The 14267-nt window shown below is 41.7% G+C and overlaps 1 protein-coding gene across 5 annotated transcripts in view; it reads right to left on the reverse strand.

Moving 5' to 3' along the window:
* qkia (QKI, KH domain containing, RNA binding a) overlaps positions 1–14267 on the reverse strand; it is a 79254-nt gene that overhangs the window by 53148 nt on the left and 11839 nt on the right. For all 5 annotated transcript variants that reach the window (XM_086048846.1, XM_086048844.1, XM_086048847.1 and 2 more), the window contains exon 2: positions 1341–1483. In XM_086048846.1, coding sequence (XP_085904972.1) covers positions 1341–1483 — 143 coding nt within the window. The remainder of the gene's footprint in view (positions 1–1340; positions 1484–14267) is intronic.

Consider the following 14267-nt stretch of genomic DNA (forward strand, 5'->3'; position numbering starts at 1 on the left):
GCTGAGGATCCAAAGCATTTAGTGGTTGCCTCTGTGTGAAAGTCATTCAACATACATTCAAATCTCCTTGTCCATAAAAGCACAAAGTCTCAATCAAGTTCAACTATAGAGAAGCCTTGACATTCATGGGGCAAACGTGTGACTAAGACACACTCAAAAAGGTTCATAATTGTATAGGGATGCCGCAAGATGGAAGCAAAGCACTTTTTTCTGTTGGACAAGGTTACGGCCTTACTAAAAGAAGCACATACCCTCACTTCCCAAACAAAACCATCATGAATAGGCAACTTCGAGAATGGCAAGCTGCAAATATGTGTGGCTTCATTGTATGTGACTCTTCAAGTGGTACTTTGATAACCAGTGACGGTAGGACCTCCAAATTTCGACGTCAAATCATGACCAAGATTGTCGCGAAAACGGAATATTGTAGGTGGAAACATTGGTGAGTGGTCATCTTGAGATGTGTTTAGATTTTTACTCAGCTTTTAATTGATGCTGTCGTCACCCCAGCGGAGGCAAAAAGGATCAAGTGAATGCCAGCCGTGGACCGAAAATTATCACTGTGGCATAGCGCCAAAAGTGACGTCCGAATTTCAATTGCTAAATTGACTGAATTGAGTCTTATTTTGAGGATGCTCGCTTCCCAGGCAATGCAGTCATCCTCCTGTTTTGGTTACTTATTTTTAAACTCCAATGACAGCAAAGAGTAGTTATTGTAGTTATGTATAGCTTTACAGGTCTAACTTAAGAGTTACAAAGCAACTAACTTATTTTTACACTTCTACTGTACATGACAATTATTAATGTTCAAAACTTTGCCTGTATCGTTAATAAAGGTTTGGCATCAGAGTAATTTAGGAATTCCATATTTTTCCTATGGGAATGACGGGTAGCATAAACGGTTTAAGGTTCTTCGTTACATGCTATGGAAGGCAGCATAAATGGTCTTTAAGGTTCTTGGTTACATGCTATGGAAGGCCCAGAGGCTCGGCTAAAGCCTAGCTTATTCACGCCAATCCTCCGGTACGCCTTTATCGAGTATCTCGCGGGGAAAATGCTGCCGATGCCTTGCTGAGGTCATGCACTTCTCTTCTCAATGCTTCTTATGCTTCGTCACCTCCTCTAAATGTACTCTTTTCCTGGAGCAAGTGGCCGGGATTACAAAGGAACCCCTGGCGCCACCTCTTCGTGCAAATGCCCAAAATGTGATTGGATACATACTGCGGAGATTCCTAAACAGCAGCACCAACGCTTGCAATCCACCGTTCTCATCGCCAGCCTCGACTGGTTAATGGCTTAGCCCCAAACCACAATACAAGAGAAGACATGTCAGTACTTACATCTGGGTAGTCTTTGACAGGCACAAACAGTTTTTCCTGCAGGTAGACCATGGGTCCCATAGGCTCAGGCAGCTCCAGGGGGTGTCTGTCCACAAGGCCATTGACTGTGTCGCTGTACATGTGTTTGCGCACTCTGTTGATTTCTGGAGAAAAAAAAACACACACAAAGAGTGGTCAGTCAATGGAGGTGGGGGTTATGTACACGCGTCCATTTTCTAAATTGGTATTTGATCTGTCACTCGTATTGAATCTTTTGGGCTTTGGGGCAAAGTTTTAAGGTAAAGCTTGTTGTAATAAAAGAAAAAGAGTTTGACAGGAGAATAACCAAAGTTGGCCTGGTTTTGACAGCTAGCAATTATTCAGAGCAGCAGCTGTACACAATGGGAGACAAGCGTGCTGTATAATGACAGGCTAAAAAGCCATGCAGTCAAATAGTAATCTGCAGGGACAGGGGGGCAGTTTATGTGAGCAGGTCACAGTAGGGGTGGGAAGGATCAATGTCTGCAGTTGCAACACCCATTACTAAGTGACACACATTTTGGTCACATGCGCTCGCTTGTTGCGCCACCATTTAAGCCATTTGGAGCTGAACCATGCAGGACGTATGGAGGATTCCACAGAGACTTGGGTTATCACATGGAATGACATCAGGGCGGTTGGGAGAGCTCTATATTAAAACACCAGCAGGGGAACTCAACACTTGGCGACAGATAGCATTTTAAAAGCACCTCCGAGTGGCCTCCAAGTCTTAACCTTGCACGGGAACTCATTTTGGAAGGGTGGGTCGGATCTATATAATTGTCCCATACACAGGGGGACACTCCGGAAAACGTTAATAACAACACAATTTTGGAACCCCCTTAAATGGTTACGGTTATGTAGTTAAATAATCCCACATCAACTCGTGGGATTACCCACTGCGTTACTTTGTGGGGGGAAATCCTGCTTCAGACCGCGTGATTGATGGGCTTGTCGACAGACGGACGTGAACATCTGGCCTGCGGTTTTAGCAGATAACACCTTTGGGACGCATCAGTTTTGTGCCTCAGTCCCTCCCATATGAGGTCATCACTCAGGTACACAGATTCTCTCAGTCACCCAAAATAAAAAGTCACATTATTGTAAAACTAAGCCTTGTGTGCTGTTTTTATTACTATTTGTATAAAAACAGACTTATGACTAGTCATGTCAGATGATGAGTTATTTAGTTTCATTCAAGTTGTATGTACTTAAATCAAACATGGAACAGATTAGTTCCATTTCATTTTGTAAAGATCCTGGGTTAACTCAGTATTCGCCTTCCCATTGTTGTCTGTACAGTTGTTAAGGAGGGACAGGGAAAAGAGTCTGACAATGCTGTAGCTCAACTCTCCGCACAGACCGTAACTAAGGCCGAAACAATTTGTTACTTGATTATAAAAACATTGGGGGGAAAAAAAAATCTCTGCTTAAAAGCTTTGCAGGGATCATTTTTCAACACTGACAAGTACCACTTTCGCCGTACATGGCAGTATGTAGAAAGTTTGCGTGATGGCGGCGAGCCAGGGAGTAAATCCGTAAAAGACAGAAAATGTACAAAGTTTAGGGTCATTGCCTTCTTAAAAAAAGAAGATAAAACCCAATGTCGCTACTGCAAAGCAGAACTTTCGTGATGCAACAGCAAGACTATGATCGCCAATACAAAGTAACGTATCGATGTCGGCTAATTTTATATAGCCTACCATTGCTAGTTATTTTAAATGTATTGTAATGCCTCGGAAAGTATTCAATGATGATGCATTTTCGTTCGGGTTATTGAACAAACGGTGTAAACATGTAATACACAATAATTCATAAACGAGCTGCCATAACCAGGCTCAATCACAAACATCAACTTCATACAGCCACACACATTAAAGGTCAAAGATACTGTAGTGCCGAATGTGAAGATGGCAAACCGAAGTGTCACATGCACATATTTGATTGGTATTGTTGATTAATAATAAATTCTTATCCGATTACATGATTATGGAAGGGATAATCTGGAGAAAACATGACTCTAAAAAATATTTGATAGCTGCAGCCCAAGAGCTAAATGTTCTTCGATAGATAGCAAACTAGCTACGACTGAATCAATAGCACATCTATTCTGGCTACAGTCAGGTTGTGGATGCATTTTAATGAAATTAATCAACAATCAATTCCACAAGATAACAGGATTTTGGATCAGTTAATCAACTAACTGCATTTATTGTTTGTTTTTTTTTGTGATTGTTTTCTATTTGTGGTTTAGAAATGTTTTCCATAGGGTATTAAAATAGCTTAGTGATAACGTACCGATTTAGGTTATAGACCAAGCACCCACTGGCATATGTTAAAGAACAAAATTCCAAGGTGTATAATTTGGTGCCAGTCCAAGGTTTGCAACATTATGTACGTCCTTGTTGAACAGATTTACGACAAGCCTTTCCATAAAAACGCCGACTGCAGAGTGGCGAAATTACAAAGCCATTTTCGGTGGCTGTTATGATTAATCGTCGGTGTGCACACGTTGGGACAGATGTTCACTGTGCGCTGCATGTTTGCAAAAGCCAACAGCGGTGCTTCTTGCTGAAATGAAACGATTTCGACATATTTGCAAAGAGGACGCAAAGCGGATGATAGAAAGACAGTGATCTGTAAAATTGACCATAGGCAGGAACATTTCTAAATGGTTTTATATGGACCTCAAAAAACAAAAGTGTGAAAACAACCACTAGCACATCACCCTCCCTGCACCTCTTCTTTCTATTTCCTCTTGGTGAAATGCCACATTAACATAAGGGGCCGTGCTAGGCTATCAGTGGAGACGTGTAGCATTTGACAACCTCTAATTTCAATGCAGGGAGTCCTTCCTGAAGCGCCGCACTCACCGAAAAATTACCCCACACCTCACCGGAGTGACAAAATCATTTGTCTAGCTGTCCGGCGTGGCAGAAAAGGCTGATTGTGCGAGAGAGATAAGGGAGGGGAGGGCCGAAAGTCGCTATCTTGGGAGAAAGAAGAGACAAACGAGAGACAAAAAGAATATTAACAGACAAGGGCATGCCATCCAATGTTCTTAAAACGTTGGCAGCAGACGGCACGATTCGGCGATAGCTCAATTCTCCGACGCCTTCAAGAATTTAACAGTACAATATACATGATGGCATTCAAAGCAGAAGGACTGCTGTTGTCCAAGTATTTCTGTCCATCTTTAGTGTCTTAATAGTTGATTGACAGTAACAATTTAGAGGATTAGGACCTGTTGCTTCAGTTTAGCAATGATTAGCATTGTTACCAGCTCTATTTTGTCAGACTTCTCTACCCTTGAAAACCTGTTCCCAAAAATTCAACACCTAGAAAATAATCAGTATCGCAGCAACAGTAGCAGATAGAAATTCCAAAAGAAATGAAAAGTTTAGACAGGTGGCTTTCAAACTGGTCCGAGTTTACTAAATTGTTACTGTTTCAATCGAAGATAACTTTTTTTTTTTTTTTTTAATCAGTGCCCAAGAAGAACTATTTTATTTTATTTTTATTTTTTTAATCGAGTGCTAAATACCATTCTCTATTCTGTTACAAAGAAGTCGATATCGTTATTGTGTACAAACATATATTTAAAAAAATTAAAAAATAAAATAAAAAAAGACAAGTCCACTTTCCTGGCTGTAAAGGTCGAACAGCGCTCCTGGCTCTAGTGGTAGAAATTTAGTCATGCGCTCCCGGCCTAAATTTGTTAATGTATGTTTTACAAAACGTACAATACATTAGAGTGCTATTTTTTTTTTTTAAAACAACACATTACGACTTTATGTAATATAAGGCTGTTTTTTGGGGGGCCCAAACAGATTACAGAACGAATCTGGCCTGCACACAGAACGAATTAAAGTAAGCCGCGAATCAAGGGACAACTAATGCTGTAAAAACACTGTAAAAAAAACAATATATATATATTTTTTTTAATGTTACCCTTCAATTGGTAATTAACATAAAAACTGTTGATGTGTTTTACAGTCTGCGTTGCAAGGTTTCAGGTTTCAACTCCGGAACTAACGAGTCCAAAAACAATTGATCTCAATGAGAAACTATCAGGAATGCGAACACCTCGGAAGCAGAACGGACAGTGTTCTGACTTTGCAAGTTGTACTGTACCATCATGTTAGTGACTGGTTATTCTACTCAGCAATGTGCCACCATGTCTTGTGCAAGGTGACTCCGCAAACACATTCAAATACATACTGCTCTCCTGTCAAGACTTGTCTGTTTAGCTAAAAGGACGGAGGCAAAATGCATACAAAGTCATTCTAATTGTCCACTTTTCCTTAGACAAAAGGAAATGGAGAGGAGAAATGAAAATCGCCCTTGAGAGTGGTTATAGGGCAGAGAGGAAGAAGAAAAGAACTGCTGAGCAAGCAGACTGCAGCTGTATTCACACTTCATTCCTACCCCGCAGACACCCTCAATGTCTGCTAAAACTGCTCATTTTATTCTTATCTTTTTGTTTCTCTCAATTACTGCCCTATTGCCTCCAATCTGCAGTGAGAAAAAGGACATGCCAGTCCGTGGATTCAATCTTTAACTGCGGTAGAAACAATTTCTCTTGGAATGTTCTCAAAAGTGCATCATTAAATGCTCTTGTAAAGTGATTTTTGGCAGTAAACCGTTGTGAGTTTAAAGATTTTGTGTTTAGTCTGCCAGAAATGTGATCATAAACAAAGCCATGTGGAAGGGTAACAAAAAACGGAGGAATTGAAATTAGGGCGGAAAAAGTGATGAGGGGAGGGATACAATGGGTCAGGGATACTTTTTAATGCACCGGTCACTCTGATCTAATGAAAGTAAACACTGCGTCGAGATGAACTTAGCGGGTAAGGGGGAGGAGAGATCAAAGACGGAGAAAGTCTTTGGGATGGCGGCAGCCTGACAAAGGTAAAGAAATGTAATTAAATCAGTTACGCTTGAATAACTGACTCCCAATTTAGAGCACAGCATTCATTAAGACAAAATAAAACCCAAGCAGCGCATACGGTTGCAGTACGATGAAATCATTTTTCATAACTTATCTAAATCTGATGGCTAAATTTCGCATTAAACCATGAATTAAGTTGATGTCAAGTTGACATTGTGAGCTTTGTGCAAAAGCCGCTTTACCTTACTGCCCACCATTACAAGCTACGAGGAACACTAACGTAAGTATCAGTGCGCCAAAAGCTACAATTAACATTAACAAGTACGTAATGGCCCGATTCGGACACGGGCATTCCGCAAAAACCTTTCAAATCAAAAACATACAGGGATGACTGTGAAAAGAAAGAGCTTTCTGGTGTTAAAACTGTTCTAACAGTCTGTGGTGTGTTTTTATGAAATATTGTAGTTTGCAATAAAACATATTTTTATTACTCCTGAAAAAACAACGGAAATGTGATATAAACATCTGTCATCTGAGGATTTGGGGAACAAAAGAGCCAAAGGCTATAGTTGGAACATTTTTTTTTTTTTTGCTTGAGCTTCAGCAATGAAAAATCATCTTTAGATGTCTTGCAAAATTGATGGCGCTGAACAAAACCCGAGGCCAACGTTTCAAAGCCAAAATGCGGGATGAGTATACTTTCTGGAGATAAATTTTAGGATGAGCAGAATAATTGGTTAACTGATCATGTAAGAATCGAGTGGATTGCGTATATTGATTGTTAACCGTGCCTTGAAGCAACTGATGCCAAATAGAGTACACTATAGTATTTTTTCATGGTTGTTATACATTATGCCACCGCAATGGACCGGGCACACCGTTGCACATGGTTGGCTACGTTAGTCAGTCCTCAGAAGAAGAAAATGAAACCTGAGATGGTTACGAGTGCCATCGAAATGATAGCACACTAGACCAGAAAACAAGTCCAAAATGAACAGTAGCATGCAGAGAACGCACGATATTACAGTGATTACGTGAACTCGTCAAAAACGTCCGATATGGCAGCCGAATGGGGTATGTCATTATTTTTACGTTTTGGTCGAAAAGGAAAGACACAGAGCCGCATTCATACTTTGCAGTTACAGTACATGTGTTTTTCATACAAATAGCAACTGTACTAGTGACTTTATTACTGTGTTAGCGTAGGTTAGTGATAGACTACGTTGTGGCCAGTGTAGTGACGGCTCAGTCGTAAATCAATACATTTTTGTGAGGCAAAGAAAGAATAGTCAAATGCCCATCCCTAGTTGAAACCCTACGTTGCCATTGTTCATGCTTTAAAATGGGTAATGGTGCAGTGGAAAGGTTTGCGACATATCTGTGTTTAAAAAAAAAAAAAAAAAAATCTGGTCACTCACAGACACATGCGGGGAACAAGCCTTTTCACTTAGAAGTTGCACAATTTCACCACCACAAAGTTCGCCTACAGGAGGACTGGGATGTTTAATGCATTGCCACCCTGTTATTCGCGGCACGGACGACTTTATCCCAGACAACACTCCACTTGAACAGTTTAGGGGTTTGACGGGGCCGGGCGTGTGAAAGAGGGGAAGTTTCTTTATTTAATGCAAAGAGCAGAAGGGCTAGTGTGCGCACTGGTGGAGGTGATTGAGCCATGAAAACGTATGCATTTCTGGGGCTTATCATCCATTCACAGCTGCCTCTTTCTCTCCCCATCCAGCCTCTTTTTAGAAGGATTTCTCCCGCCCTCGTGCCTGTGTCTTATTTTTACTTGTTAATCTTTGATTTACCAGAAGACCAGACGTGAGCCTTTGATGTTCACGCACAAACTATTCCAGGGCCCTTAATGAGTGTGATGTACTATCGGCGTAGTTAAGAACAGCATATGTATCGCAGCCCTTACAAGGAAAATCACACATCAGGTTGTAAAGTTCACGTCCCTGGAGTTCGCCTTCGGAAAAGTTTGCGTTGGAGAACTTTGATGCCAACACCACTGTGCTAAAAAAGTCTGTATTTCATTAATAGTAGCGGTCTACAGTTAATGTATTGAATACATTTTTAATGATCACAGACAAAGGAGAGAAACAAAGTATAAGAGACCAGTCAGGGATGGGCATAATCAATCAATTAATGGATCACTGTGTGGAACTTGAAGCAAATGAGTGAAAATGGAGCGCACGACTTGGCTGTAACCCGCACAGGCATTGTTGATACACTCAACTAGTTGCTATCTAAAGATGGCAGCATGACACCAGCTACTGTATGTGAAGTTGAACTACAGCCACATTACTGTGCTCAGTGAGAAACTTGATATCAAAAGAAGAGTGTAGAACATTCAGGTAGATTCTCCTACTCCATTAAAAGGAATATTTTTAAAACATAACTAACGATGTAATGCACATGGGGTAGGGCTGAGCAATTAATCAAAATTCTATTACAACACTCCACGATTACGAAATTGGCATAATCGTAAAAAACAATTGTTAATACTCAGTTGTACCCGATGCACTATGTTTGCTTACACAAGGAAATCATACATTTGCACTTTATTTTATAATAACTAATTTTATCAATTTTGTTTGGTCCAAAAGGAACTTGCTTACATTAATTTGTGTATATATATTTTTTTATGTCTAAACATTTTCTTATGTACCAAAAAAAAAAAAAGAAAAAAGATTGCTTTCAATTATTACCAAAATAATCATAATTCATATTTTCTTTCCATAATCGAGCAGCCCTAACGTGAGGTTATACAAATCGCAATTCAACCAAAATATGGGGTGACGCAAGACCAGAGGTGAGGCTGCACAATTCATTGAATTTTAATTGAGATTACAATTTTGGCTGCCGCATTGTTTCAGATTTAGGGCAAGTGACGTTAAACGAGGTAATAGCATAATTACTCAGAAGCCCTGGGTAAAGTTTAATATTGGGTACATTTGATTTCTCTATCATTTATTGTCAAATGATAATCCATTGCACTGCAAAATGTTTACATATTGTTCGTTGAAAAGTAGCGCAGTAAAAATATAGATGTTTTCCCTGATGTGATGAATAATTTTAATTAATAATCGTGATTGGCATTTTGGACAGAACTGCAAAGCTCTAAAAGCAGAGTACCTGAAATGATTTACATGGATTTATCTTTTCTTTTTGTGATACTAATTCCAAAAGACGATGAGCCTCAGCACAGTTAATCATCCAAATGCAGTCAGCTAAAAAAGCGTTGTCATCTGCATTTATATTAAAGCATCTACAAACAGCTGACATGGCTCCAACTCCACGTGCCTGGAAGGTATTTTGCCGGGCTGGTTAAGCGGTATCGATGTTGTAGTATCGGAGCATTTTTAAGGGCCTGCAAAGACATGCAGGATTTGCACTGATAAAAATACTGCTATGGGTATCTGTGCGTCCTTAATTAGCACCAACTGTAAGAACCTGAAAGTCAAACAAAACTGATGTCGACCGGAACAGATTCTATCAGACCGCAGGAGGTTCTGCTGCACTTATTTCAGTGAACATACGGAATTACGACACACCTAGTAGCTCTGCTTAAACTGACTCATGTGCAGAGTTCATGAATCCAGACATGATGTGGATAGAAGTGCTATCCCCACTCCAGATGGAAAGATCTAAACGGCTCTAGACAGAAATGACAGCGCATTTCGTTGGCATACACGGGGGGGGGGGGGGGAGATTTATAATGCGTGTGTATGCGAGTGTGTGTCAGGGATTCTCCAAAGGCGTGCTGCGTGAAAAGCTCCTGCGTCACGTCTTTTAAGTACATAGGCCACTAAATAAAAGACTGGAGTAACAAGGTTTCCCGATGCGATCCTCTGGGAGCAAGGTGAAGAAAGTAATAACGTGGGTGGGTACACAGCAAACAAGACAAAGAGGAAGTGCTCTCATCTGGCCTCCCTCGGTAATAAATGGATGCTTTGGAAGAATAATGCCAATAACAATCAGAGGTAGCTTAATGTTTGTCCAAGTCTATAAGGCAGATTTGCATTGCATTGCAGTGAGTGGATACAAAGCGGGTGTGTGCATGCATATTGCAGCCAACTAGCACCAGAGAGCAGCACGTTACGCTCTGTGATCATCAATAATGAGGCTGAAGCAGGCCGAGAACACGCACACACACACACGCACACACACGCGCACACACACCCCCACACACACACACACACACACTAAACACCACTTTGGTTCAGCTACAGTTCAAGCAACGCATTGGAATGTGTGCCCTGGTACCAACTTAACTAAATGTAATATATATAAAAGCAAACACCCAGCTTAACATTAAAACACCCACATATCCCAGCTAATGAGCTGGTGGGTTTGAAGGCAGGAATCCCCCGGGACCAAAGCCAACGAAAAAAGCGCCTAAGAGAAATATCTGTTAAACAAATATCACGGGAAACTGGCAGGAAATAAAGAGTCACACCTCATTTCTTAGTCGCATCACTAACCCAGGCCTCATTGTGAGTCTGGTGACACAGAAACTGAAGGAAAACACATTAAGGAGAGCCAGCTGATTTCTATTATAGACTCTTTCTCACTGAGATTCTCCGAATCGTAGCACAGAAGCCTTTGACTTTTTTTTTTTTTACCTATTATTTTTGACACAAAACCCAGCAACACGGCATCCCGCAATCACGTAATTAGATGTGTGACGTACAAAAGTCATATTGGAAAGCAACAATGTATTACAACAATGTACTTCCAGAACTCCCTTTAACCGGGCATGACACTTTTTTACAGCCTTTTATAGGTTTGCCTGAAAGCTGTAATTTATTGCTTTTATATTTATTTTGATTTTTACTTGGCCGGCACGGTGGTCGACTGGTTAGCACGTCCGCCTCACACTTCAGAGGTCGTGGGTTCGATCCCGGCTCCAGCCTCCCTGTGGGGAGTTTGCATGTTCTCCCCGTGCCTGCGTGGGTTTTCTCCGGGTACTCCGGTTTCCTCCCACATTCCAAAAACATGCATGGTAAGTTGATTGGTCTCTCTAAATTGCCCCTAGGTGTGATTGTAAGTGCAGATGTTTGTCTCTGTGTGCCCTGCAATTGGCTGGCAAACAATTCGGGGTGTCCCCCGCGTACTGCCCGAAGACAGCTGGGATAGGCTACAGCCAGCACGCCCGCGACCCTTGTGAGGACAAGCGGTATAGATAATGGATGGATGATTTTTACTTTCCAATACCACTTGCAAATGAAACAATCCGCAACATAACGGTGACGAAAGCGGTTGAACTGCTGACCTTGCAAAAACGTTTACTTTGTGCATGTCGTCATATACAATCAAGCAGCATCATCAAGAAATTTCCTGAAAAATGTCACCAGTATGATGGAAGACTACCCTGTTGACGTGTACAGATAATTATTAAAGTTATCAACACATGCCAGTTTTGTTGACCACTGTTTTAGGGCAGCAACTTTGTAATCGTTTTAGCATCCACTATTGTATTGATTGCCCCTTCGATTAATCAAACGCATTTTTGTTTGCTTGGATTTCCTACAAGAAACCAAATCAGGGTACGCTAGGTTGGAATCGCCATCCATCAAAGTCTAAGAAAATACAATGAATTGGACCGGATTGAGTTGTAAACGTCGAGACATCAGGCATCGACGATTTGCTCGCCTGTGACTGGCCCGCAGAGAGCACGTCTTCAAAAAGCAGCGTAGTGCGTGGGTGTGATGAGCCTGTCCCAGAAGAGCAATCTGCAAAATCATTAATCATAGGGCGTAGTAAATGCACAATTTCTGCGGGTGTCATTGCGAACGCATACGGGATGAGAAGGTGAAAAGGCACCCGGAATGTCTTTGTGGCCGCTGTGACTATGTGCTACAGCACTGTGCCACGGCACTGGCAGCGTGCTGATTAAACAAAGCACACAGCCAGACGAGGAGAAGCACTAGAGGAAAGGCAAAGCTGATGAAAGGCAAACATGAGATGGTGAAATGCAGCGAGGATAGAGCCGAACAAAAGGACGTTTAAGAGCAGCGGAAACTGAAAAGAATGTGAATCACACTCAAGCGACTGCACAAAATTAGCCTTTATTGGAAAGAAGTGCATGTCGCGTTTGTTGACTATTTCCAAGGCCCCTAAAAAAAAAATTAAAAAAAAAACACTTTCTTTCCGACTCGCATACTGTTCTCAGCTGCAAAACAAGTGTGGTGCCATTAAGACCCCACACTAAAATTAGCACTCATCACATTTGATGATGTGCAACCTCTCTGAGGGGGTTGAGTTCTGGCAATGGACGAGGCAGGCGGCTCAATGAGCCATAGGCGCGCCAGTTTCATGCACTCTGTGGGGTCTACCAGAGACTTGAGTTAAAAATGTCAGGGAAAGCCGGCTCAACACTGAAATGTGACGTCTTAATAGCTGCCAAAAAAAGGCAACAGCCATTACTCTCCAGTTGCAGAGGGGACAGGGTGCTGGGGTGATTGTTTAAAGCCTCACAGAAACTCACTTCCTACAGTTCGTTTACCTTTACACTCTTATACAATTACAGCGGGACCTCATAAGTTGAATTCTGGCTCAAACCACGATCTTCATGATATATATTGTACGTAGGCCTCGTTTAGTCACGTCAACCCCGCCTTCACATCATGTGATTGTAGAATGCCTTTATTCTGTTTTGAAGTACACAGGGTGTTAGAAAATTGATTCGTTGCAAGGGGTCATCTTTGTACGATTCATTTCTGCTACAAAAACGCAAAATAATGTTTAGTTCGATTTTTCCAAACAGGATACAATGGGCGTGGTCCGCCCATTGTTTCGGCAAAACATGTCATTTCCGGCTCGTCGTGTTTGGCGCGCCAGTGCCGGATGTCGCCGGTCGACAAAATAAATAGATGAGAATGAATAATATCACATGAAATGAAAGGCTTAATCAGCATTGTGTCTCCTCTGGTCGCGGCTTGGGTGAAAAATGACGTTTCTTTAACAAAAAAATATTACACACTACAGCTTTAAGACTTTAATTTATATTAACACACATAACAGGTTAGCTTTCAACTGACTATTTCCTTTGGAAAAATAGCTTAGTAATTACATCGTAAATGTGAACAAAACTAATTCGGTTTGGGCTGATGTGTTCAGCAAATACAGCACATATCTCTTTGGTGCACCTTTATCAGTCTCCAGAACACGCCTGATAATGCACAAGAAATGCAAACTCAGACCGCGTGGGGGAAAAAAAAAATGCTAACAGATCATTTCTTGCTGTGCGCGTCAGGGGAATTGAATGTAGCCTTGTAACACTTGTAACCAAAGCAGCTGCCATTTAACCTCAGACAGATATAGAAAAATCAGTGTCTTTGCAGTGTCACTACTACGCTGTATGCACTAACTTTACCTGCCAGTTAAATCGAGACCACACACAAAAGCGAGGCTAAAGTTGAGACGCGTTGCTCACTTTTTCTTATTTGAACCCACCACTACTGTCAGCGCTCTTGTTGATGTACACCACAAAGCACTAGAAACAAGCCCACAGCCTTGGGCGCTCTCTTGCATTTCTACTTGCAAAAAGACCACCCCAAACACACAACAATGGCTATGTTAAATAAAGCACAGGATGCGCGCCGTAAGCCCTGCCGTGTGATGTGACACTGTGTGATAAGGAGGTGGAAGAATAACAGGATGAATACTCAGGATGCGCGCTGATGGGATTGGAAGAGCAAATCCTGGTCACGTCTTCTATAGGCTGAACTACAGTGCCACACAATGTTTTCCAACCTGTGGCGCAAAGACTGAAGATGTTGACTTCCTTTCCCTCGGCCACGGGGTGAGGAACCTACAGCTCGTGGGCCGTATAAAGCCTACAAGAATGTTTCGTCTGGCCCGGCATACAATTCTAAGGCCGAGCTACTAAATGCATTCCAGTTGTGAAAACGCCTACGCATGGTTGGGCCCCTTTGGTTGAACAACAATGGCCGGAAGAGTCCAGCGGTCAAAGGGGGAAAACAAGAGAAAGAGGGAGGAAGGGAAAG

Source organism: Filicampus tigris, chromosome 13 (assembly GCF_054856515.1).
Source record: "Filicampus tigris isolate MCC_2025a chromosome 13, RoL_Ftig_1.0, whole genome shotgun sequence".
NCBI classification, from domain to species: Eukaryota; Metazoa; Chordata; class Actinopteri; order Syngnathiformes; family Syngnathidae; genus Filicampus; species Filicampus tigris.